Source organism: Tenrec ecaudatus, chromosome 10, assembly GCF_050624435.1.
Source record: "Tenrec ecaudatus isolate mTenEca1 chromosome 10, mTenEca1.hap1, whole genome shotgun sequence".
In the NCBI taxonomy this organism is placed as follows: domain Eukaryota; kingdom Metazoa; phylum Chordata; class Mammalia; order Afrosoricida; family Tenrecidae; genus Tenrec; species Tenrec ecaudatus.
The window spans coordinates 50,795,415-50,822,254 of record NC_134539.1 but is presented as its reverse complement, the minus strand read 5'-3'; the positions used below and the strand labels follow the sequence as shown (position 1 = coordinate 50,822,254).

The following is a 26,840-nucleotide window of genomic DNA, read 5'->3' as shown; positions in this document are numbered from 1 at the left end:
CCCTCCGGGCATCTGAGGCCGTGCATCTTCACGAGCAGACGGCGCCCTCTTACCCCCGCGGAGGGCTGGTGGGTTAGGACCCCCAACCTTGCGCTTAGCAGTCCCTTGCTTAAGCCACAGCACCACCAGCGCTCCTTGGAATTCGTGCCTAGCATACAGAAAATACCCGGTGCACGTAGAACTGAAGGAACGGAAGTTATGGCAAGCGAACAGATCAGTAACCCAGCTCGGCCAGCCACACCTAGAGAGCGGAGACAGGCAGAACCACTAACAGCAACAACAGCGGAAACTAACGCGACAGCTAGTGGCTTTGAGCTGCTGACCTTGTGGTGAGCAGTCCAGCTGGAACCCCAGGCCACCAGGGCTCTGCAGGTGGCAAGAGTGGCTAAACCGCTGGTGGTGCAGTCCGTCCCTGGGAGAAAGGCGGGACAGAAACCTGGGTCTTTGGAAACCCTGGGGAGGCAGTTCCGCTTGCACACAGACATGGGCACCGGTGTTTGTCGATGGCGCGGTGGGTAGTGAAAACGGTTACCAATGACGGAATGCCACCAGTGCCAGGCCTGTTCCACACGCTACTCCTCTCGCCTCCAGGGGCCGCTCTGCCAAGGCGCTCTGGGCTGTCCCAGGCCCGGCCTCCCTGTGGGCGCTCACCTGCGTGGGACTGCATGTGCTCCAGGAGGTTGCTGTAGAATTGGAACTGGATACCGCAGGCACCGCACGTGTAGGGCTCTGTGGGAGAAGCGAGGCAGTCGGGTCAGAGGCAGGGCAGACCTGGACGTCCCTGCGGGCCCGTGGCAATGTGGCCTGGGCCCCTGTCCTTGAGGCCTAGCCTGCCGGCCTCCCTGTCCCTAAATCAGCCAGGGTGAAGCTGGAGAAGGCAGAAGGATGGAGACAGACAGGCAGGGGGCCATCTGGCCCACCAGGCGGGTATTTATTGAGTGCTTACTGTGTGCCAGGCACTGTGTGAGTCCTGGATGAGGGGGTCGAGGGGAGACATGCCTAGACCAAGAGCTCCCTCAGGGCAGGGCCTGTGTCCCACAGGGTCTCCCAGCCCATCGCTCTGCCCAGGAGCCACAACTGAGTCAAGGTATCGGATGGAAACACCAAGAAGTGAGAGTCACAGAAAAGAGGAGGGGGGCAGGCAAAGGAAGGAGAGTGAGAGGCCAGAGGGCGGGAGAGAGGCCAGAGGGAGGAAGAGGGCACGTCTGAAGGGTCCTGTGTGGTAGGCACTGCTCAGCATCATCAGGGGAGGGCAGGGGAGGAAGGAGAAGGAGAAAAGAGAAGAGGGATGTCTGAGGGCAGGTGGAAGAGGTGGCCTGAGGCTACGCCAAGGACCGGTGGGAACTGGGTGGGCTGGCTGCTCCCAGGGCTGGGGAGGAGGGGGTGCAGGGGCAGACTGCCCTGTCCCCACATAAGCTCCTTCCCCTGCCTGGGGCTGGGCCTCCAGCAACCTGGCCCAGTGCAGGGTGGGTCCCAGTCGGCAGCTGGGGAAGGTCCCCAAAGCACGTGACCAGCCGAGTCTGCTTCTGCACTGCTTCACTCTCTCCAGCCCTACAACCCAGATGGGATGGGGCCTTCACTTACTCTGTAGGAGAGGGAAAGGATTGGAAATCAGGGGACTTGCAGTTTTTGCAAAAGAGAAACAATTTAGCCAAGTCTCTTCCAAGGTCCTAGGATGTGAACATCATCATTTCTGTTCTAATAACCATGAGCTTGGAGGGGCTCTCGGTGGGACCGGACAGCTAGGCTGCTAGAATAGGGGCAGGCTGGGCCTGGGGCACCCCTGTCAGGGCCTCCCTCTGGGGCAGCTTCACCAGAAAGGACAGGTGTGCCAAGAGGCAGCCCACTTGGGGACTGGAAGCGGCCTCTAGGTCCTGTCCTGGGGACAGGAGGGTCTGATGCCAAACAGGGAACCCCCCGGTGGGAGCAGGGCAGGGCGGGGGCAGTGGTGGTGTGATTCCACTTTCCCACAGGTCAGGGGCAGAGGCAGCAGTGTGGAGGCCTCATGGACTGCACTGTGAGCTCCGCTCTACCACCTAGCATGTGGACGACCCAGCGCCACAAGCCCCCGCTCCTGAGTCTCAGCTTCCTGGTTCAAAGAGGGAGGTGGCAGAGGTGCTGTGGCCCACAGCGCTGGGGAGGATGAAAGCAGACAGACTCACAAAGCTCCGAACACAGACCAGGCACACAGTAAGCGCTCAATACATGGTGGCTACCAGCGGCCGAACTTCCACACCAACCCCAAGGTGAAAGGTCAGCTCCCGACCCATGTAAAACATGGGCTTCTGGGGTGGGTGCAGTGAGGCTCGGCTGTGAGTTCTGTTCCTTCCTGCCACTGTGACCCAGTCCCACGTGACCGGGCAAGTCCCACCAGCCCTGCAGGCCTGCTGGGGGCAGAGGTCAGAGTGCACCCGGGTGTCTCCTGAGAGGTAGATTGGGGGAGCACATGTCTAAAGGTGGAGACAGTTTGGGGAAGCCACTGTTCTCTAGGACTCAAGGGGGGGAGCGGTGCCAGCATCTTTGCCTCCCTACCCTCTCAGCCCCCACCCTCCCCAGGGCATTCTGTAGTCTGCAGCCCCTCCGGCAGTCACACCAGCATGGGAACATCGGAGCATGCGGCTGACCATGCTCACTGACTGCACCGCACACCCACCTCCCACATCAGAGATGCCTCCCAGGCCACCCGCGGTGGAGCCGGGGTTCAAACCTCGGCTCTGGACTTAAGTGAGACTTCACACTGCCACAGGGAGCCCCCTCCCAAATGCCTGTGCTCCCCACTGTTTCCTGACACCCAGACAGTACCCCAGCATGGTGCAAGGCACATGACTCGGGGCCTTACCTTAACAGAACCAGGGTGAGAGTCCCCCTGTCAGCCTGCCCTGGTCTTCCCTGTGCAGGCCACCAGCTGTGCCTACCCCAGCCCTGCTGTCCAAGCCCAGGATCATGCTGGGGGGCGCAACTCTGCTCTGGGCGCCAAGGCTCTGCAAGCAGCCACCAGAGGGCACCAAAACACCACCGAGAGCTCACCGGCAAACCTGTAGGACTTGGTAGGGGCAGCGGGCAGGGAGGCTTTGTTTGGACCACGCCTCGAACTGAGGTCCACCCACTGGGGTCTCAAGTGGGACCTGAACTGGAGTTCATAGCTTTCTATTGCACCCCCTTGCCTAACTGGTTGGGACCCTCACCCTAAAAATGTAGCACGGGTACCCTCAACATCTGGGGCTGTGGGAGCCTAAGCCTGGGACCTGGAATGAGGGGTCTCTCTCCACAGAGTTGACCAAGAGGGGCCACAGTGCCAGCGGGAGGTCCCTGGAGGAAAGGCGAGGCTCTGCTTGTCCCCACCCACAGTCTCCATCCTGCACCAGAAAGACCTCCGCGTGGGGGTGGGGGTGGGGGACACTCACCACTGGAGTTCTGGGAGCTGCTGTTGGTCTCTTCAAAGTGGTTCTGTGCTTTGCCTTCCACTCTCCGGCTGAAAGCGCTTTCTGCTGGTGGGAAGGGAGGGAGAGCGGGAACACTGCTGAGTGGCCAGCACTGGTGGGAAGCCAGGGCGGGGCCTTGGGCCAGTGCCAGGATCTCAGTTGGGGGACTCAGCAGGGGACCTTATGCCTGACTCCCCTGCCAGGCTCCCCTGCGTGGCCCTGACACATTGCCAGGACCCCAACAGACCTACCTGATATTGCTGGCACAATCGGGCCTTGGGTTCTTTCTGTCCTGGGCTTGTGGGCGCCACACTGACAGCCATGTGCCCTCCCACCCCCACCCCCCTCCACTGCAATAACCACGATGGTGCAGAGATGGTCCTCCGGTGGCAGGGAGGTCACAGTCAGAGTTCCCCTGGGGCCTCTTGGCCTACACGCTGGCTCACCCCTCTCCAGAAGCCCACGGTGCAGTGCTAGGTAGGGTGTGACAGGGTGGCTTCTCGCTGTGCTCCTGGAGCACCAGGGCTGGCAGAAAGGCTCTGCTAGAAAGGCATCAGGAACGAGGCCAGCCGTTTGGGCCGCAGAGCAGCCCCTCCGGCCCCGTCCTGGAGAACGGCTGGCAGGCGCATATGTGAGGCTCTGAGACGCAGCACTGGAGAGACCCGTTTAGCTTCAGGCGACCCAGGCGGTCACAGATCCTGTTCTGTTTTGAAAACGTTAGACTCCTTAAGACCCCATGTAAATGGTGACCTAGGGCACCTGCTGGGGAAACACCACACTCAAAGACCCTACAGGGTCCTGCTCAAGTCCCCACCTCCAGGGTGGCCCTTCCTGCCCAAGCTGTTGAGAGCTCCTCCCTCCCAGATGTCTGTGGAGGCGCACACCTGCCCACCTCGGGAGCCGTGCGTCAACTGACGAAGGGGAGCCCGCAGTTCTTTGCCAGTAGAAAGGGAGGGGTCTCTCCCTTCTTGAGCACCCACCATGCTCCAGGCCCTGGTCTGGGAACTTCTCCCTCAACCCTTCCAAGGACACTGTGAGGTCACTGTCAACCCCAGTTTACAGGTGTGTGTGTGGGGGGTGGGGGAGTGAGGTTCCTGGGGCCTCAGAGGTGGCAGTAGGGGTCTATATGCGACAGACACCATCCTTTTCAATAGTTTGGAGCTTGGAAAGAGTCCTCCATTTCCGTCCCTGTGCACACAGTGGACAGGACCCCATCTGGAGAGGGTTTTCGACCAGGCTGGCCGGCAGCGAGATACAATTCCACACAGCTGAGAGACGCCTGCGCGCGGACACCGAGCCTTCTGGTGCTCAGCTGATGAAGCAAACGTCGGGCCGCTGTCCCTGCCCCAGGCACCTCTGGCTAGAAGCCAGCGCGCAACACTGAGGTGCCCACGCTCGGGCACGGGCAGACGCCAAGAGCTGCTTATTCTAAGGTGACAGGTACAGTGACAACTTCCAGCCGTCACGTTTGTCCTGACGATCCCAAGCAGGCTCCTGCGCACAGCCCCCGCTGATAAGTTCAGGTGTGACCGCACTGAAATTCTTCCAAATCACAGGCAGGCAGTCCTAGCCTGCCCTGTGGCTTGCTGGCGCACTGAGGTTCAAAGCCACCACATACCAGTGGAAGCCCCTGCAGGCGGCGCTGCCTTGTGCAAACTGTAGGCACAAAGCCTCCCGCTTACGCGTGCTACCAGTAGGAACAGCCCCAAAGGCTGTGATTGCATTGCTCAGTTGAACCCATAGCCACCCCTGAGCCTGCCTTCCAGGAGCAGCCTGTTTATCATCTGTGGCGACCGTTGGGGGTGGGGGGGAGGAATGCATCGGAGACGGCTTCTCTCAACAGTGTTTGACCGACAGGCTGGTGAACCAACTGCTCTCCTTTAGAAGCGCTAACCACAAGCACACACCCGGGGGCTCCAAAATGTTTGTGGGAAACTGGTTCCTGACTGCTGACTGGGCCCTCCGGGCCACAGAGGGATCTCAGGGTAGCGCTGGGCCTTCTCCCTGCTCCACGGACAAGCAGCTCCTCCCAGACCTGTGTGTACCCTGAGCCAGCCAACAGGTGGGTGAGCGGGGCTGGGTGACAGGACAACTGTCAGGCGGCCTCTGTGCTGAGAGGCAGGAGGGTGCGGTGAGGACTGGGGCCAAATGGAGAGCGGGCCCTGTGAAGGGAGCAGCCATGGAGGAGAGGGGGCCCAGGATCTCCAGATCAGAGTTTTTCCAACGTCCACTGCACATTTTCAAACTTTGCATGAAGTCTAATATCCAAATGATGGAAATTAATTTTTTTTAATTTAAAAATATTTTGAGGGCCAAGTGAAACAGACTTAATGTTGTAACACTGGGGGTGGGGGGGGGGAGAGTTTCGTGACTTATATAGTTTGCAAATCAAATCACCTTGCGCACCGTCTGATTTTGGTGAGAAAGCATGAGAGCCCTGGGACCAGGTGGCTTGCCCCTGCTCCCAGAACCTGGTCATGGTGCTGGGAATCCGGTCTGCCCCACAGCACTGAGTGACCTCCACCCTTGCTCTCCCAAAGAAAGCTGAACCTGGGCCCAGCTGGGGCATGGAGGAAGGGTAACATCAGCCATTGGTACCTGCAGTTGCCTTGCTTGCCGGAGATCCCGAGTTCGGCGTGCGGAATGTCTGGGTTTGGCTGGCTGGAGGGGTGCGGTGCAGGAGGGCGGCACATCGGACCACCGAGGCTGGAGCTTTCTTCCCTGGCTGGTTCGTCTGGGTCTTCGCTGCCACGAAGCGTGGTGATGGGGAGACCTCTGGGTGTGAGCACTCGGAACCCGTGTCTGGATCTTCCGGCGGCTCCCACCCGGGGGCGGTACCTGCGAGGGTCACGCTCTCAGTCCTCGTGGACCCTCAGAGAGACAGTGGGTGGGCTCTCGTGCACAAGGGCCAGGATTGGCTCCACCAAGCCTCTTCTGAGCCCAGAGAGCAAGGACCCTCTCAGTCCCACCCAGAGCCGGAGCATCCCAGATCCGTCCCTAGCTTCTCCCCTGGGAAGCTCGTCAGCACTGGTGGGAGGTGGTCTGCCGCCCCACTGCAGGGCTACCCATCACCTGGACCAGCTGGTCTCCAGGTCGTTAACCTTGGAAGTCATCCGACTGACTTAACCCCAAGGTCACACGTATTTCCCAGCATGCTGGCTCCCACATTTCTTTTCCTTCGGAGGAAGGCTTGTTTGGAAATGTAAGGCGAGAAAGCACACAGGCAGGGACATTCTGGGTTGAGAGAGGGGAAGGCAGAGGTGCCCAACATTGCCCTAAGGTGTTAGGGGAGGGGGGGCGTGGGAACTCCCTGGCTGCTTTCGGGGGCAGGCAGTGCGTAGCTCAATGGCTTACTAACACGCCAGCCTCTGCAATCCTTTACCCTCTTCTCTCCCCCGCTAGGCCTTAGCTAGTTCAAACACACTATCTGACCAAAGTGGGCCACCACCCTGCGCGCCACCAACCCCTCGAGGGTTTTGTGAGCATGCAAGAAAACCTGCAAAGACCTTGGGTGGAAACCAGTCATTCAAATAAGAGCAGCAGCTATTGAATTTGATTTTTTTTATTAAGGGACAAAGGAGCCAGGGCCCAGAGTGACTGACAAACTTGTTGACAGATACACAGAAAGTGGGTGAGTGCCAGGGAGGGAGGGAGCCACAGTCCTTGGCTGCTGCTGAAGGTCTTTGCCCGTGACCACGTGGACCCCATGCCATGCCCGGGACTTGGGCAAAGGGGACACACAATTTCAGGGCAACCAGCTTTCTTTGCTGGTCCCCAGTCACTGCACCTGCAGAACAGCTTCCAGGATGCCCCCACCCCAAGCTCACACATCTTGAGAGTCCATGGTTCCAGGTACTACGGGGAGCTCAAGGGTCCCCACAGTGCCTGTTGCCCTGCCCACCCTACTTCCAGGCCTCTCCCCTTCATCCGTCCATCCACAGCCAACAAAGCCCTTTCTTTTTCCAGCTGGGAGGCCCCTGCCCACGCTAGTCTCTGACGGCCTGGAATGCTGGAATGCTCTTCTCCTAGGGTTGGCTGGACAAGCTCTGCTGGCCCTCCTTAGACCCAAGTACCCTTCAGTGAGGCCAACCTTCACCTCCTCAGGAAAGGCCTCCCTGAGGCGTCCCATCCCTCCCGTGTCTCTGTCAACCCCCAAGGCTGGCTGCCACTGAAATGACACCGACCCTAATGATGGCCCAGAGTTGTCTCTAGGCCAGTGCCTCTTCCCCGGCTAGCCTGCATGAGCCTGGAGGGCAGGGGCCCTGCAGGGTGAGCTCACTGGCACACTCGGCTTTTGGCATGTTCTCTGAGACCTCGTGGCATCATCGCATCAGTGAGACAGTAAGTGAACGGTCAGAGAGCCAAACTAAAAATGCCCACGTAGCACAAACACCTAAACAAGGAGATGATGTCCAAGGGCAGCACTTGATCCGGCTGTGAAGTGGTCATGCCTGTTCTCTGCCTTCAGCACAAGGGCAGAGATGGCTGAAGCTGACACAGGGCTCAGAGTGTAAGAGAATGGCACCCCGGGGTGGTGGTGCTGAGGCAGACTGAATGCGCACCCCGGGAACACTAGCACACACTGGCGAGACGGGCGGAGGCGTTTCCAGCAGTCCAGTGGACAGTCCTCGTAAGAAACATGCTGAGATGCCTAAATGTAGCGGGGGTTTGACAGAGAGGAGAGCACCGTGCTTGCTCACCAGTGGCTGTAAGGATTCGAGAAGGGCCGGGCAGTTGAGAGGAGGGAGAGGGCAAGTCCTCCTTAAACCTTTCACTAGACACTCTCCCACTCACTGCCATGGACTCACAGCGACCCTATAGGCCTGGAGGAGGAAGCCTTGCAGTCAGCAGCCCAGTGCATAACCACTCTACCACCAGGTGCTGGGGGGTGAGAAGGGGCTCCAGACAAAGGCAATTAGTGGGCTCCCAGGCTGGGGCTGCAGTGAGCAGGAGGGCCAGATGCAGAAGGGTCCCCATGGGGAAAGCTTCCTGATGGGGAATTTCGGCCGTAAAGAGAGAACACAGCCGTGATGGAGTGACTAAGTTGGAGAGGCCGAGCCCTCCTGCTGCATTCATGGGGAAACTGGAAAAGACACATGGAACATCTGCTTTCAGGGCTGGGGCACTAAGTAGGTGGCTATAGGATGGATTCAGATGAGAGGAGAAACCTGTGCTGCCCGGTCCCTTGGGGACACTAGCCTGGAGAGAGGCAGTGCAGAGAGCGTGGGCCCAACAAAGCAGCACAAGCTTGCTGGGCTGAGACCAGGAACAGAATCCAGGGTAGCAGCTCCAAGCTCATTGGCCTCCAGTCAGCGCTGAATTGGAGCGACCCCTGTTGGTTTCGCCACCCTGGTGGGTTTCGGAGACTGTAACTGTTTGTGGGGGTAGAAAGCCCAGTCTTTCTCCAGACGAGCTGCTGACCATGCGGATCGCGGCCCAATACATAACCCCGACACCACCAGGGCTCCAGACGTGCCTCCAATCTGGCAAGTGGAGAGCAAGGAGGGATCCCACAAAGGTGCAGGGGCTAGGCTGGTAAATCCTGGGAGAACACAGCTCCTGGAGGGCTGCCTGGGGACATGCAGGGCTGGCAAGCTTCGGCCTGCAGCGGGCACGGACCTTGTCAAGTAGCTCAGGTGGTCAGGTGAGATCCAGAAAAGTCGTGCCCCAAACCCAGACCTGCCCTAACCACGTTTTTTTAACATAAGGATGTGGAGTGCCTCTCAGGCCTGTCAGCAAATGACTGCCATTGAAGCAAACAAAACCCAACACGGTTCCAAGGAAGAGGCTGAACGGAGCCTCCAACAACGGGAATCCACAGAGCACCAGTGACCCCTCAGCTACAGCGGGGCTCTGGCCAATCACCAAGACACCCCCAGCAAGGGGCGGGGCAAGCAGGTTCCCAAACAAGGCCCTGAAACAGCCATTACCTAGGCTGGGGAGGCCGAAGGGGGGGATGAGTATGTTGAAGAGAAACAGAACCAAATGGAACTTTGTGGGACTGAGAGAGAGAGAGAGAGAGAGAGAGAGAGAGAGAGAGAGAGAGAGAGAGAGAGAGAACTAAAATAAAGCATTTGCCTGGTGGGATGAAAGCAAATTAGATGCTGAAGGAAAACACGATCCGTGAGCTTGTAAACAAGATGATAGAAACTTATCCAAAAGGAAGCACAGGATGAAAATTGATAGATAAATAAGTATGAATGTTTCCATGGACCTGTGGATATCAAACAGTCTTACATACATATCATTAAAGTTGTAGTAATAGACGAAGAGAGAGTGGGGCAGAAAATTTTTGCACAGAAATATTGGCTAAAATTTGCCCACGCATGATGACTACAAGCAACTCAATGAATTGCGGGCAGGATGAAAACATCACACACACGCACACACACGCACACGCACACACACACAAGCACACGCGCAATCAAATGCTGAAAACCAGCAATGGTGAGAAATACCTTACATGCAGCCAGAAAAAGAAAGCCATTAAATGTAGATAAATAACAAATGGAATGTTCAGAAGCAACACAATGAATGAATGAATGAATGAATGACACTTTAAATCAAGAGCTAAAAATTCAAATAAACCTCCTTCTAAAAAAGATGGTGAAATAAAAACCTTTCAGCAGAGACTCAGCAACAAACCTGCAATATGGGAAATGTTACGCAAGGTCTTCCAAATTTCAAGCAACAACAAAGGCAGCAAGGGGAACTGCGAGGTACATGAGGGAAGAAAGGCACAAGAAATGGGGACTGCCTGGGCCAACATCGGAGCAACGGTCTTGGTCTTACATTCTTTCTGCATGCTCATTGCCACGGAGTTGAATGACTGCTGGAGACCTTGGAGAGCAGAGACCAGAGGGGCTTACGAGGTTCTCCGCGGCTGTAAATCTCTAAATCTTTTCAAGAGCAAAAAGCCTCATCTTTCTACCTCACCGTTAAAAGCAAGAGAGTCATTGTTGGGATCACAACATGTAGATATAGATGTGTGTGTGTGTGTGTGTGTGTGTGTGTAAAAGGATAGTTTGAAGAACAAAAGTATAGTCAATGGAAGTACATTTGTGGTAAAGGTCTTATACTTTATGCATATAATGTAAATTCATGGTAGATTCTGTAAGTTATACACCACACAGCAACCACAGCAAAATCACATTGTTATTAGCTAGAAAGCTAATAGATTAAAAAACAACAAAAAACTTGACAAATACACAGAATGGCAAGAAAAGAGGAAGCAAAGCAACTCCAGGAATCGATGGGAAAAACAGGAAAAAAATTGGTCAAGATGGTAAAGAATGCAATCCTATTAATAAATTACATCAAGTATGAAGGGGCTTCAAAAAGTCCGTGGACAAATGGAATGCAGAGATCATGGGATCTTCCCATAAGTCTTTTGAAGCTCCCTCATATAAATACACTAAGCATTTTCATGAAAAGGCAGAGATTGTCAGGCTGGGTAAAGAGCAAGAGGCAGACTTTACATATAAAGACCGATCGACTGCTATAGACGGTGCGAACCTTAATCGTTAGAAAGCTGGGACGGCTATCACAGAAAGTAGATTCTAGGACAGGAGTTATTACTGGAAATAAATAAGGGAACTAGACAATTAAAAGAGGTTCAATTCATCAAGACTCAATTATTCCAGGTGCGAACCCCTAAGAGCACAGAAGGAAAAGGAAAAACAGGCAAATTCACCATCAGAGTCGCAGACTTCAACCTTTCCCGTTTAGTGCTTTCGAGAGCACGGACCTCAATGCCTGCAAGCCAGCTCCAACTCCTTGCCACTTACTGGGCACCTCAACCTCTGCACCACCAGAGCACCTCTTCATAGAATAGACAGGTAAGATCTTTAGAAATATGCACAAACAGGTACAGGAGACCGGAACACCATCCTCAATTTAACCCGATACTACACTCAACAACAGAGCAGATCCTTCCCTCCACACCAGGTGGAAATGGAATAATTAGCAAGGCAGATCACATGCTGGCCCATAACACCTGTTTCAATAATTTTCAAAGACTGGAATCATGTAGACCACGGTCTCTAGCCACAATGGAATCAAATGATGAAAGGGTAACAAGATCTCTGGAGAAAATCCTAGCCCCGTGGCTTTAATGGTGAATTCGACCAAATATTTGGTAGAACTGAAGAGATAATACCAATTCCACACAACTCTTTGGAAAATCAGAGAAGAGGGCATGCTTTCCTGCTCCTTCTATTAGGCCAGCATGGCTCTGACACCCCAATCAGACAAAGATATTAAAAGAACAGGGCAAACCTGTATGCCTCAGAGAGAGATGCTAACAGTGGGAAAAATTTTTTTAGCAATTTGAAACAATACATACAAAGGATGGATACTGACTTTTGAACGCCCAAGTATGAACTTAAAATTAAGAATGCATCGTGATCACGTAGGTTTTATCCTAGAAATGCAGGTCAGATTCAAAGTCAGTCAATATAACCAAAAGACACCTCAACAGGCATGCTGGAAAGCAATTTTCAAAATCCAAAGTAAATTCTCGATTAAATAACTCTGCAAATTAGGAAAAGGGAACTTGCTCATCTTGCCAAGAGATATCTATTTAACAAAAACCCTATTAATACTTTCCTCCTAATAGCAGAGGACAAGGTAAGACTGGGTGTTCCCACCAACACTAATAACTTCATGCTGGAGGTTTGAGCTACTGTGACACGGCGAGAAGGACAGATGAAAAGCAGTGAGGTCAGCAAGAAGATGTAAACCTATCGTTACATAGACAATCTGGTCATCTAAGTAGCAAGTCTGATGGCATGCACCACCAACTTATGAGAACTAACAATAAGTTACCTAAACAAGGTTGCAGGACACGAGATCGATAATTTTAAAACACTCTATTTCTGTACACCAGGAACAGAACTCTAAAATTGGCATGAGAAAAACAATACTACTTACAAAAGTATCAAAAATGTTAATGAAAGTGATAAAGTCTAACAAAGAAATAAATCTACATTTGACAAGTACAAAACCCTGTTGCGTAATGAAAGGACATGTAACTACACGGAGAGATCGATCATATTCCTGGGTTCAAGGTCCAACCCTGCGAAGATGTCCATTCTTCCCAAACTTACTTCTAAATTCAACACAACCTCGAAATTCCCTGCACATTTTTACCCTAGACTTTGAAGGTGCCAAGGCACTAGAATAAACAGGACTTGTTTTGAAAAAGAAGCACAAAGCAGAGGGCCTAATATTATACAATTTAAAGACTTTATTACGAAGCTACCGCGAGCAACGTGTATGCACTACAGAGACAAGTCAGTGGGAGGGCAGAGAATGCCCAGGGAGGGACCCACACAGAAACGAGTAACCGACCTTTGACAAAGACGCCAGGTGAATGAAGTGGAGGAAGGATCATCTTTCCAACAAACAGTGTGGGATAACCGTCCTGTATTTATATGCACGCAAACACACACACAAACACACTGCAAGCCACAGCGCGCATCATCTGTGAGAACATTAACCCCGAGTGGACCTCAGACGTAAATGTACCACTTCAAACCGGTGTCTAGGGAAACACTGCATGCCTTGGATCCCCGAGACAGACGGAAGGCGACTCTCGGGTAGGTCTGAAAAGCGTGCGAGAGAATAAAGGGATGAACAGGCCCGACAACCTGGCACGTCCCCTCCTTGGGAGCACTGTCACATGACTGGGAGAAGGCATTCACAAAGCCAACCTCGAAGAAAGAATTGGTCATCCAGAGTGGTTGCTTTTCTTTCTTTTTGTTCTCAAAACTTCAGTCATAAGGCAACAACCCAATTCAAAAGTAGGCCAAATATTTGAACAGAACACCACAGATGACGTGGTAGCCAAATAGGCACTTGAAAAGATGCACACAACCATTAGTGATTAGTGAAAAGCAAGGTAAAATCACAAGGAGATAATGACCTGCTACCATCGAGCCAACTCCGATTCAGGGCGACCCTGGAGCGTAGAGTAGATCTGCCCTGGAGGGTTTCCAAGGCTGTAACCTTTACGGAAGCCGCCGGCCACATCGGTTTCTCTGTTTTTAAATCATTTTATCGGGGGCTCTCATAGCTCTTCTCACAATCCATCCACTCACCCATTGTGTCAAGAACATTTGTACATATGTTGCCATCATCATTTTCAAAACATTTTCCTTCTACTTGAGCCCTTGGTATCAGCTCATTTCCCCCCTACCCCAACCTCCCTCCCTCATGAACCCTTGATATAATTATAAATTTTTTCATATCTTATAATACTGATTGCTGTCTCCCTTCACCCACTTTTCTGCTCTCCATCCTCCTGGGAGGGGGTTATAGGTAGATCATTGTGACTGGTTGCCCCTTTCTCCCCCACCTTCCCTCCACCCTCCTTTCCCCAAGATAGCACTACACATCTAAGCAAATGGAAAACAGCTAAAAGATGCTACTCTGTCACTGTGGGTCAGGAACCGGAGTGCGTAAGGGCGGCTGGCGGGACTGTCCCGTGGCATGGCCACGCTGGGTTAGTTGTTGGGCTGGTTCTTAAAAAGTGAAATATACAAGTAGCACATGCCATTTTGTCCCTAAGAATTAACCCAATTTGTAAATCACCCGGTATTTACCCTGCCCCGCCATTCTGTTCCTAGGTACTTATGTAAGGAAACAGAAAGTCTTCTTCCATACAAAGTGCATACTACTGTCCAAAGCAGCCTTGGTTGTATGATCCCCACTGGAAACAAGCTATGTCCATTCATAGGAAATTGTGGTATAGTCACAAAATAGACGAGTACTGCGGTAGTTACATAATCTGGTGTCAATTTGGGACTGGAGAGGATTAAGAGCGAAGGGGCGGAGACTAGTCTATCAATCAGGTCATAGCCAATAAGGGCTCTGTGTGGGCATGGCCTTCTCCTGAGAATTCTGGGAACTCCTGGATTTCCTCCTTGGAGACGGAAGACGCTGTCTCTCTGCTCACTCCCTTGGAGACTCTCTCCTGACTCTCTAAGAGTATGTCTATGAGTTTGCTTCTCTAGTCTACCCAGACTAACACCAGTACTATGCCAATTTAAGAGAAGAACATCATGCAACATGCATGACCCTTAAATTAATTACACTGAGTTTTTTTTTTTTAAAAAGGAAGACTGAAGAATCCACAATGCCAGGTTCCACATATGGGCGGAGGAGGTGGGAACAGGGATTGTACAGAGGCGTTAGGAAAGTCTTCTTTGTGGTGCCGGCGATCTGCATGCTCATGACCTCAACAGAGCTGATGATTTCACAGCTGCATGCGTACCTGCAGCTCCGTAGAACGCACAATGTGAACACGGACAGCTTAGTTTATGTCACCACTGCTCAGTAAAGGAACTTCTTTAAAACACTTCACCAGAATTGCCAGGTGATGATGACCCTCATCATCTTAAGAAGGCATTGCTGGGGGTAGGGAAAAAGGAAAATGAGCTGATTCCAGGAACCCAAGTGGAAGGTGAATTTTGAGAGTGATGAGGGCAACGAATGGATAAGGGTGCTTTACTCAATTGATGTATATGTGGATTGTGATCAGAGTTGTATGAGCCCCAATAAAATGATTTATTAAAAAGAAAAAAAGAAGTCATTGCTGAACTGTGAAGCAGTACCCCTGGGAACGCGGCTTCCTGTCCTCGAGGGCTTAAGTCGTGGGAGTGGCATTCACTGTTAGGTGAAGCATGGATGTTTTTGATGGAAGCAAGCAGAAAATATGTTCATAAAAGTAAATTATCTCTACAAATGGAAAGAAATTTAGCTACCTAGCCAGGAGGAAAGACATTAACACCAAACAACACTTCAGAGAAGGGAGTCATTCTTCTGGGGGAAAAAAAATAGCCCAACATTGCAACTTCCTTCAGTTCTGTTTAGTGTTAAGACTTTTTTTTTTACATTCTTAATGGATTTAAAAAATATATAACCATGGTGACATGTAAAAATGTAAAAGAGAAAAAGGAAAAAGAACAACAACCCACGTAATTCACTGCATTAACAGGATACAAGGCAATAAGAATAGAATAATTTCCATAGAGGTAGGAAAAATCTACAATATTAATTTAGGATTAAAAAGTTCAGTTTGTGTAGGACAAAGTCTTCTGGTTCCTCCCCTCAAGGGAACAAAGAACACGTATGAGAGGCTCCCTGTATCCCTATGGACTCAGTATTTAAGGGATGGACAGCGGAGGGACAGCCCTGATCCCGTGCACTCGGCACTGCACCAGAGGGTCCTAACCAGGACAGGGAGGGGAAAAACTCCAAAACATAAGGGGGGGGGGAAGTAACAGAACTAGCCTTATTAAGTGATATCACCACCATATATAAGGAATCATAAGACATTCACCCTCCCCCCCCCAAAAAAAAGGATTAGTAAGAGAAATCCATTTAGTTGCAGGATACAAATTCAATATGCAGAAATGAACTGCATGAACGGAATGAATGATCAGAAAATAGAATATAAAATCACATCAGTGTGAAAAACAAAATGCTTAAGAGATAATTTAATGAAAGTTGTGCACAACCTCTGAAAACACAAAATACCGCTTAGAAAATTTTAAGAAGACCTAAATCCTCAGTGAGATATACCATGTTCATAGAATCAATGTGGACAAAAATGTACACACACACACACCCTTAAATTGGTCTGCGGCTTCAATCCCAGTTGAATTTATTGTGTGTGTCATGACTGGCAAGAAGATACCCTTCTGTGGGAAAGCAAAGTACTTGGAAAATTCAAATAATGTTGAAAAAGAAGAACAAGATGAGAACACTGGCAGTACCTGATGCATGACTTACTATAAAGCTGTGATAAGCAAGGCCATGCGGAGCTGGCATGACGAGAGATGAGCAGATCAATGCAATGGAAATAAACTCACACTGAGTCACACAGTGAATTTTCAGCAGAGGTCTCAGTGCCAAGCAAGAGGGAAAAGAGAATCTTTTCAACAAATGGTATAGGAACAACCTGAGCGTGTAAGAATACAAGCGGTAAGTCAGAACTCATAGCGTTCACAAAAGTTGGCTGGAAGTGGACCATGGAAGCATAAGCAAACGCTAAACTTATCACCCCACTTCTACAAGGTAGAAAGGAGACGGTCTTTACCACGTTGATGCAGGTAAGGATTCTCCGGGCATGACCTGGAAAGCACTAACCCAAACCAATCCCACTGGCCCCCAGTCAATTCGGACTCTGAGCGGCCCTACACACCCGACATAGGGTTTCCCAGGCGATGGAGCTTTCAGGAGCAGTCAGCCTCAGCTTTCCTGTGAGGAGCAGCTGGTGGGTTCGACCCCGTGGTTAGAAACCCAATGGTTACCTGGCAACGCCCCCAGGGGCCCTTACAGAAGCTACTGAAAAGAAACTGAAGTCACTGCCGTCAAGTCCGTCCTGACTCACAGCGCCCCTTAGAGGGCAGAGCGGAACTGCCCCTTGGGGTTGCGTAGACTTCAAGTGTTTACAAGAGGCACCACTTTGTCCCGCAGAGTAACTGGTGGGTTCAAACCTCTGACCTTGCACTTGGCAGTTGAATCTGTTGCCTACTGCACCACCAGGGCTCCTTCAGAAAGCACTAGGTATTTGTGAAAGGGGGGGAGGGGGGATGATAAACCAGGCTTTAGGAAAATGCAAACCTTCTCATCGAACGGCACTGTCTAAAAATCAAAAGGCATGCCAAAGACTAGGAGAGTGAGCCACACGTGCACGCGACAAAGCACCAGGATCCACAACCTACTTAGCACTTAGAGACACAACACAGAAAGCCAAGCTACCCAGACAAGCGTGGGCCAGCGGCTCCAGACAACTTCCAAGTAAAATGCACTCATGGCCGATGGCCGCTTTGAGAGAAGCGCCACGGTATCGGTCAGCTGAAGGTACAAGTGCGCAAACCGCTGCGTGGGACTCTTTCCAACAGCCACCGTTAAAATGCCCGGCGCCACCACGCGCTGGCCAGAGATACGGTACAAACAGAACTCTCACGTGTGGCTGGCAAACACGTCAAATGCTCCTGGCATTTTGCAAAGCGGGTTGCCAGTTTCTTAAAAAGTTACAGCCTCTCCTCTAAACCCCAGCAGTTCTGCTTCTTGGTATTTATCCAAGAGAAAGGCACACCATATGCCCGCAATGAATCTTGTGTGAGCATTTGCCTAGCAGCTTCACTCGTAATAGCCCAAAGCTGGAAGCGATGCAGATAGACTTAACACAGGCAAATGGCTAACCAAGCGGTGCTATTTTCACACAGTGAGTGGAACGCTACTCCTCAGTAAAAAGAATGAAGGATGGGTACACACAATTGAGTCTCAAGTCCACCCTGCTGAGACACACACTCCGGGGGTGGCATTTCTGCCCACCAACCTTCCATCTCCACATAGAACCCAGAATGGATACAACCTCTGGACCCAAGTCCACTGGGAGACAGTCTTGGGGAAAACCAGTCTTCTTTTCCATCTAGCCTGAATCTCTCCAGTCGTGTTTTGGACACGCAGCCCTTCCGTGAAGTAGGCAGAAGAGAGAAACGGAGGAAGAGAAGCCACGGCAGAGAGCCCAAGAAATTAACGTTCAAAAGAAGCAGGCGGGCCTTGAGAGAAGTGTCCAGGCAGAGGGAAGCAGTTGGGGTGCGGCTGATGGCCCTCTTTCCCATGGCACCAGCTGACGTGGGGGCCAGGATCCATCCCATCACTGCGTGGGCCTGGAGCCAGCTTCCCAGGCTGCTGTCAACTCTGCTGCCTTCTCACCAGGCCCCAAGAAACACCTTGGGCAAGAGCCGCGGCTGCAATACTGACAGCTGGCTCTCAACTCCTCCGGGACCAAGGTCCTGGGCTGGCCTTGTTATTAGCACCTCACGGTAAGTGCCTTCTGGGAGGTGGTCCCCCCAGGCAGCAGGGAAGTTCACTTCTGAGTCCCCAGAGGGGCCTAGGCCTTTGTGCCCAAGCGACCCCACCAGGTGTTGTGAAGCCAGTGGCTGCTGGGTCAATGGAGCCCCTGCCGCCAGTATCCCCCTTCAGCAGGACCCACTTCTATGCTAGGCACTGGATGTTGAGGGGGGTCCTGGGAGCTGCTGCCTCCATTTACCTGTCTGAGGGTCACCCCAATTCAGATCCTTGGACTGGAAAGGCCCCCGGAACACGTGCTGGTGGGACTCAAGCCCAGAGCAGAGGAGCACTAGGCATGCGGTTGCGGTCACACAGTAGCTGAGGGTCACCTCAGGATAGACAGTCCCGACGACTTCAGGACACCAGCTGCACCCTTGGCCCCTGCCACTCTGCTCACCAGGCTGGGCTTCTTGGTATCCTGGCCTACAGAGCCCCCGAGCCATGAGAGCCCTCTTCTGCAGACCCTAACAGCTGCTGTGGGAACCGCCTGCCGCTGTTGCCAGGAGGGTCAGTCAGCAGCACACCCGCACAGAAAGCAGCAGCAGCCCCCACTGACCGTGTGCAACTCCCTCCCTCTGGCCCTGAGTCCTCCCACAATCAGAATGGACGAGTGGGCAGGACTACCTCCACACATGCTCTTACACCTCCGCCCTACTGCCTGGGCCTCTGGTTCTGTCTGGTCCCTGTCGGAAGGGGGCAGATCTGAGGGCCTTCCTTGCTCCAGCACTTGGGGATCTAAGGAAGAGCTGCCCTCAGACACCGGGGCAGTGGAGGGCAGCTTGTTGGTTCAGGGACATCCAGGACGGAGAGAGAAACTTGGGTCTGGAGAGAGGCTGGGGCCTGTCCGAGGTCCTAAGCAAAAAAGCCAGCCAGACCCAGCAGGGCTACAACTCCAGCCTAGTGCCCCTGCCACCATCTCCTTACTCACAAACAGGGGCATGGTCTTGCTCACCATGCCCCCAGCCCAGGCCCTGGTGGCTGAGGGTGACTGGCCTGCCTCCCATACGGTGGCTGAACCATGAGGAGGTGAGAGCAGGGTCACGAGGGACTCAGTCCAAAGCCTCAATTCCACCAAGAGAAGAGCGGCTCTCTGGTTTCTGGGCAGGATGCTCTCAGCTAGATTGGCTACTGCAGTAAGGGGCCTCGTGGCCGAAGGATCAAGAGCCTGGCGCAGAACTGAGGTCACATTTGTTTTCAACAGCCTCTGACTAAGGCTGGTCCACTTCCTCCCCAGACTCCCCCCACCTGCACACCCGGAGCCGGTACTCACCGATGGGCGCGTGCAAGGCCACATGCTCCTGGTAGGGCGTGTAGTATTTATACTGCTTCCCGCAGAATTCACAGGTGTAATTGCCGGTTTCTGTCCAGGAAGGAAGACGGTGTGGAATGGGCATCAGCCCCAGCCCAAAGCAGCAGCTTTGTATCCCTTCCCCAGACCACTCCCAACCCATTCTGGGACCACCAATGAGAATCAGGGGCCAGTCTTGACTATAAGTCAGACGGTGTCAGTTCAAATGCTCACCCAGCCATTTCAAGCTGTGTGACCTTGGACAAGTTTCTTAACCGCCCTGTGCCTCAGTTTCCCTAGCTGTAAAATGAGGAGAACCACAGGCCTCCCTTACAGGACTGCTGTGAGGCTTAAACACGTCTGTCAAGAGCTTAGAACAGTGCCTGGTACACACTGTTCACATTCCTTGTTCCTCCCCAAGCCCGGGTGCTCAGGAAATGGGTGGTGGCCTGAGATGACCTCCAGTGCCTGCTCCTCTCATCACCCCCTTTGCAAGCCCTCTGCAAGAGCCACACATGCGTCCCGCCCTCCCTCATCTCCAAGATCTTTCCTGCCCAACTTCCTCCCCCTGGGCACAAGGGGTCACTTCTCCTGGTAGGTCCCACCAGACTGTATTTTTACCTCTCTTTTGGCACTGCCTAACTTCTTTCTTCTTAAAAATGTCTGATGTAATATTGTTCACTGGGGGAAAATTATAAAATACTGATAAATACAAAAAATTGTTTTAATGTCCATCACCTATAATCCCCAAACAAAGAGAAGCAGCTTCCCCGGTAGGGTAGAGGGTGCATCTTGCCTTTGCCCCAGTCCCCACCCAGCGTCCCTCTCATTGGGGGGCCTATTGATCTCTGTGCTGTCATCTGCCTGGCCCTGGGGACCCTGAATTAGCCAACACCCCGATCTATATCCTCTTTGTAGGCTGGTGTACTCAATCGACAATACTTTGTGAACATCTGGCCCAATCAATAATTATCGATCTCTACTGGCTGTTATTGGCGGCACGGTTCCCAATGGACTTCAGGATTTGCTGGTCTAGTCTCCTCTAACCAAGGGACTCAACCTTATTTGTAATTTTTCCCCCTCTCTTTATATAAATTATATATATATATATAGATAGATATATATAAATAAACATGCTGTGATCCACATCCTGGTAGAAATCTTTACACATTTGCCTCGCTATTTCCCAAGAGAGATTCCAGCACTGGGAAAAGGAAATGCTTTTTTTTTTTAAGGCTTCTGATGGCCATCACACCAGCTACCTTTAAACGGGCTGGGCTGGTTTTCTGCACACTGCACCCAGCAACAAGGAAGAGGGTGACTACGGGTGGGGACATTACAATGTCATTGTGACTTTGTAAAACTTCTGGTAAAAGTGGGATATCTCGAATAGTGAACAGACCATGGCTTTTCCTTTGTGACTTTTGCCTTTGTTTTTATGGTTGATGCTTTGATAGGTAAATTTGTCTTTTAAACAATTTCTAAGAGATCGCTGCAGAATAAAGCGATCAGCTTCGTGCCACACGTGCTGTAGTGTTTTCTTTTTAATTGGTTTCTTACCATCTCTGGCTCCCCCTGACTCCAATGTAGGCATCTTAACGTTCCGTGGTAGTTCAGTGGCCCGTGAACACGGGATGTATTATTTGTCCTTTGTGTGTCTCACAGTTGTTACAGCAACTGTATTAACCATACTATTCGGATTCTATACAGGTTCATCCAATCAAAGATTAAGGTACACTGTAATAATCCTCCCTCTCTTACACTATCTAGATTTACTTTTTGCACTGAGATAACACAGCATTGTTGGAAGGACAATGCCTCATGGGATCAGGCTCTTCATTGGGAATTACACCATTAAGATATGATTATTCTCTAACTGGTAGTTCTTAAGGTGCGGTCCCTGGACCAGCAGCCTCAGCATCCCCTGGAAAACAGAAATGCACATTCTTAGGATGTACCTATGGAAACAGAAAATCTAGAGGTGGGGCCCAGCCATCAATGCTACCATAGCCACAGAGAAGATTGCGGTGCATTTGAGTGCGTGCGCCGGCCACTGCTCTAGAAATTACACTGTCATTAGTTTGTTTGGCGCTCAGACGATCAAATTCTTGACAGTTACTTTCTCGCTCAGACCTATCCCGTTTGTTGGCATGTGCCTAAATTATTTCCCTAAGCTTCCTTGCACTTTCAAGTCCGAAGTGGCCTCTACGGGAGAAAGATGAGGCTTTCTACCCCCATAAAGAGTTACAGCCTCGGAAACCCACCGGGTGGTTCTGCCCTGTCCTGTAGGCCTGCTGTGAGTCAGAACTGACTCAATGGTAGTGAAGTTATTTTGCTGTTTGGTGCCCAGAGCTGGCACTGAGCACGCATAGTCCCTGCTTTCTTAAAAGTTCTTCTGTCTAGAAGAATAAAATCCTCACACAGACTTAAAATAGCAATAGCGCGCTGAAGGAGACACCTGAGGGTAAGTCAAAAAGTACTGCTCAACATCATCCAACCCTTTTCAAACAAAACTATCCACATGTGAAGCTCCTGTTGCTCAACACGCCGGCACTCCACCTGGGCTGGTGGCTATCTGAAGGTAGATTCTCCATCCAACCTTTCCCGGTTTTCTCTGCAGGGTGATTTACACCACATCAAATGGAACGTCCTCCAGGGACTCAAATCAAGTTCCTTCCAACATTCTCCAAGTTTGGGGAGAAGGAAGTCTGAAGGGGCGAGATTTGAGCTGTAGTATGAATGAGGTTACCGTATATACTTGAGTATAAGCCGACCCGAGTATCAGTCGAGGCGCCTAATTTTACCACAAAAACTGTATTAAAAACGTGCTGAAAGTTCAGCTGATGCACGGGCATACACGGTAAGTTTCTCAGTGAAATTCTCACGGGACAGCCTTTGCGACACTCAATGAATGAGCAGGTATGTTGTCATGATGAGGGGAAAACATCCTTAGCATAACTCTGCAGGTCTCTTGCTCACCAATGCAGTTTTTCATCTTAAAACCTCTTTCTAATCAACTTCCAGGATTGCCTATGTCCTTTGACAAAAATCTACCAAGGCTACTGCCCTCCCCTTAACCAAACCAAACCTCTGACAGCAAGACAACTCAGAGTCATAGCAACCCTGCAGGACAGGTTAGAAATGCCCTTGTCCATTTCGGAGACAATAACTATTTAAGGCAGTAGAGAGCCTCGACTTTTTCTGGAGGAGCCGCTGAATTCTGAACTGATCTCCAAGTTGAGAGGCCAACTCATCACCAAGACACCACCAGACCTCCCCCGGCTCCCTCCTTTAGGCGCCCCCAAACCAGTCACCATGAGTTGACCTCTCTGTCTTCACATGAACTGATGAGCAGATGCCCCTGGACTCATTGTTTTGATTGGAGTTTTTCCTGAGGAACTCTAGTGGAAACTAAGAAGAACCCTGATAGCACAGTGGTTACACATTGCGGTGTGAACTGCAAGGCCAGCAGTTCAAAACCACCAGCTGCTCCTCGGGAGAAAGACAAGGCTTTCTACTCCCCAAAGAGTTGGAACCTGAAAGGGTCAGTTCTGCCCTGTCCTGTAGGCTCACTATGAATTGGAATAGACTCGATGGCCGTGACTGAATGAGACTAAAGGCAAGAGAGAGAACTCGTCTGCAGCCAACCACTGATCGCAGAGGCCCGTTTAAACACATTTTGTTTGGTACAAACCCACGCATGCATGCACTGGGATCCAAGGAACAATGCCCTTTGACTTATCCTGTATACTGCTATGATGGCCTCAACAAGGCATGTCATCTAGTGTGTGTGTGTGTGTGTGGGGGGGGGGGCGCGCATTCCCTGAGAATGGTGCTTACGCTCGGGGTAAAAGATAAAGATTTAGCTAAGCATGTCTCCAGTAAACTTTTAATTATTAGACTCTCTTATATTAACCTGAGAATCCTTGTCTTCTAAAAAAGATCAGACCACCTACGTTCACCACCTACTAAACAAAGGTCACCCCACCCACTTGCTGTAGTTAGTGTGCCTTTCCTAGCTTTATGCCTCCTGCTTTCCTCATGCCCCTTCCTTTCTGGTTGTTCCCCTATGTGTCCGTTAATAAATTGCTTTCTTTGCCTTACCGTTATCCTCCAGTGTTACATGATCTTTCACGATTTTCTAATATCACTCGTTGCTTTATATCGTTTACAATAGATATCCCTCTTAATTGGTGTAGCTAACAGAGAGCGCCTATTTGACAGTCTGTCTCCATGGAGAAAGGGAGTTGAACATAGTTGTTCCCAAACCTTAGCCTGGATGACCACCACCAAGAAAGCTGGTGACACCAGAGACTGCTGGACCCCAGCACGAGCTTCGAAGGCCAGGTCTGGGCTAGGGCCCAGGAATCTGCATTCCTAACACGGTTCCAGGGCAGGTTGATGTGGGCCCAGGGACCACACGTAAGTAGAACTTGTTAAACCCACCGTGTCCTTTCCTCATTTAAATCCATTAGCCGGTCCTTGTCTTCTTATATTTAGAATCACAGTTCCAGTTCACTTCATTTTAGAATCCACAAGTTCTCTAATACCGTGATATCCTGATAACTGAGCCCTGAATTTGCTTTATCATTTAGTTCATTAGTATATAGCCTTCAAATAATTTTTTTTTAAAATGGATGAGTATAGGGTGAAGTCGTATGTTTTGGAATCCTTTTTTCTCACCTCTATAACATAAATCATTCCTGGAGGAAAATATTCATTGATTCCACCTTTTCCCTTCAAATCATTCTGCTGTCTTCTGGCGTGCGGAATGATGTCTCAGGCGAGTTTATCTTGAATTCATTGGCAAGTAACTTGGTTTTTATACCAAGGTTCCTGTATATTTTTTGTTGTTGTTTTAGCCTTACCTCTGTAATTAGAAAAAGTACTAAGATGTGTTTTTGTTACACTGATAATACCTGATCTGCTTATGTTAGGGGCCCTCAAAAAGTTCCCCAAAATGCAAATTATTAAAAATCATGCATGGATTTCACAACAACTCTGCACCAAAATAAACTTGCCTTCACCTGTTCTGACCAGCCCAGTGCAGGGACGAGTCTGAGGCACCAAGAAGCAGAAGGCATCAGCTTGAAAAGATCCCCTCCCTGAGCAATCTGAATTCTACCCAGACGGGAGCACACATCACATTTCGGGTGACGTGTGGGGTGGGAGAGTGGTGAAAAATTCTTTATGGAAAGTTTATGGGGACAATGCGCACAGACTTCAGCAGCTTACAGATGGAAGAGGTGGTGCTGGAGACGCAGACTGCGGCCGCAGACCGCCCATGTCAATAAAGGAGGAGGAATTAAACCTGGCTCCCACTAGCTGACAGGACCCATACTAACAGCACAAACAACTGGCCCAGCTTACACAGCTCTGGCCGGAAGAACCAAGGTCCAGCAGCCTTTCTGCTCGGGAGGTGCCAAAACTATCAAGTCAGGATCAGCTGCAGACAAGAGAAGAGCCCGATGGGAAGTTTCAAATGAGGGTCCCTGATCCTGACGCATTTCTTGGAGCTGGAACATGGCTTTCGCAGAAGGATCCTGAGGACAAAGCAGAAGCAGCAGTGGCCGCCAAGAGGTGGAAGCGGTCCGGCCAAAGCAAAAGCCGAACAGCCGAGAGCGAAGGTCAGCAACAGTGGGCTCTCTTGTCAGAGATGCTCTGAGCATCTTGCTTGCTGACTTTCTGGAGGTCCAGAGAACAATCACATCTGCTTATCATGAGAGAGTTTTAAGTAAAGTCCCCAAAGCTTTAGTGAAAAAATGTCAAGCACGCTCCACCAGCGAGCCCTTCTCCACAGTGACAATACTCCAGCTCATCCCTCCCAGGATATGGGCAACGCTGCAGGGGCTTCTACGGGACATCGTTCAGGATCCATCTCAGCCTGGAGAGGGCTCCTTCTGATTCCTTGTGCTGCCTATTCACTTAAAAAAATCCTTTATGGGGACCTGACTTTCCCCCCTTCAGTTAATAATATGGAAAAGACTGCATTGACATGGCTAAATTCCCAAAACTCTTCATTATTTAGGGATGGTCTAAGTGGCAGGTATCGTTGCTTTACAAAAGTGTCTTGACCTTGATGGAAGTTAGTTATGTTGAGAAGTTTCCATTTTTAATTTCTGTCTTTTTATTCTATTTTCCATGAGCTTCCCCCCCACCCCCCCGCCCCCATGAACTTTTTGTTTTGAAGACTCCTCTTGTAGGTCTTCCTTTCGCTGAGCAAAGTTTTCTTCTATTGTATCTTTGAAGTACAGCTTCTGTTCCACTGGCATGATGGCACCAATCACTTGCCTCCCCTTCACCAAGACCTTATCTTAAGGTAGCCAGTCCCTTCACCATGCGCCCAGCTCACTCAGCAACCGTCCTAGTCGCTTGCAGGACTCTGGGCATTGGCCTGAAACAAACCCTGAAAGCAGCATTCTTCTCTGTTGGTCCCCGTTAGCAGAGAACCCCCTCGCTTCCCTACAGTCCAGCCGGGAGCATACCAGGGGTTTGCACACAATCCAGTTTGGAGGCTCTAAGTCCACACTCCTGTAGTTTGAAGTCCCAGCATTCGTTCTCTGTCAGGTATGGAGGACCTGCATCTTCTCGTGTAGCATCTTCCTGGGCAATTCACTGCTGTTAGGTGCTGTCAATTCTGATTCACAGTGACCCAAAAAGAGCGGAACTCCTAGGCAGACCACCAGGCCTTGCCTCTCAAAAGAGCCACTCGGGGTTCAAGCCGCCAGTCTTCTGGTTAGCAGCCCAGCGCTGAGCGAGTGTGCCACCAGGACTCCTTGAGCAATTACTGGGCACCGAGACCTGACGCTGCCCGTGACCGCATCGGGGACTGTGTGGATTCCTCTACAAATACTATCTCATCTCGCCACTCCCACAACAGTTCTGAGAAGTGTCGATTGTCACCGTCAGAGGTGAGGAAACGGGAGATGACCGAGATTAGCAAAGGCGCCGAGTACCACACAGCTCTTCCATGCAAAGCTGGGGTCATACGTACACCGGCCCTCCAGCTCTGGCTCCTGACTATCTCTCGCCACCATCTCACACTTGCTAGCAGGTCCTGAGCTAGACACTTCGCATGCACACATCCTGTGCTTTAACTGTCTGCTACAACTCCTCCCGGGCAAATCACCCCAGGGCCAGCCCAAGGGTGCCGTCTCCACGGCTGTGTCCCCACAACAGCAAACACAAGGTTGCTGACTACCAGGAAGCCATGGGCCCAGGGATCAATGGGACAGGGCAGAATCTCTGTCTGTGGCTCCTCT

The 26,840-nt window shown here is 51.2% G+C and overlaps 1 protein-coding gene across 4 annotated transcripts in view; it reads right to left on the bottom strand.

Moving 5' to 3' along the window:
* Nucleotides 1–26,840, bottom strand: part of ZNF618 (zinc finger protein 618) — a 192,071-nt gene that overhangs the window by 16,509 nt on the left and 148,722 nt on the right. The window contains exons 9-13 of one of the 4 annotated variants that reach the window (XM_075560367.1): nucleotides 20,200–20,259; nucleotides 19,561–19,650; nucleotides 6,021–6,260; nucleotides 3,405–3,488; nucleotides 652–729 (exon numbers count right to left, since the gene is read on the bottom strand). In XM_075560367.1, the coding sequence (XP_075416482.1) occupies nucleotides 652–729; nucleotides 3,405–3,488; nucleotides 6,021–6,260; nucleotides 19,561–19,650; nucleotides 20,200–20,259 (552 nt within the window). The remainder of the gene's footprint in view (nucleotides 1–651; nucleotides 730–3,404; nucleotides 3,489–6,020; nucleotides 6,261–19,560; nucleotides 19,651–20,199; nucleotides 20,260–26,840) is intronic. The other 3 variants (XM_075560368.1, XM_075560369.1, XM_075560370.1) reach the window with 3 other exon arrangements.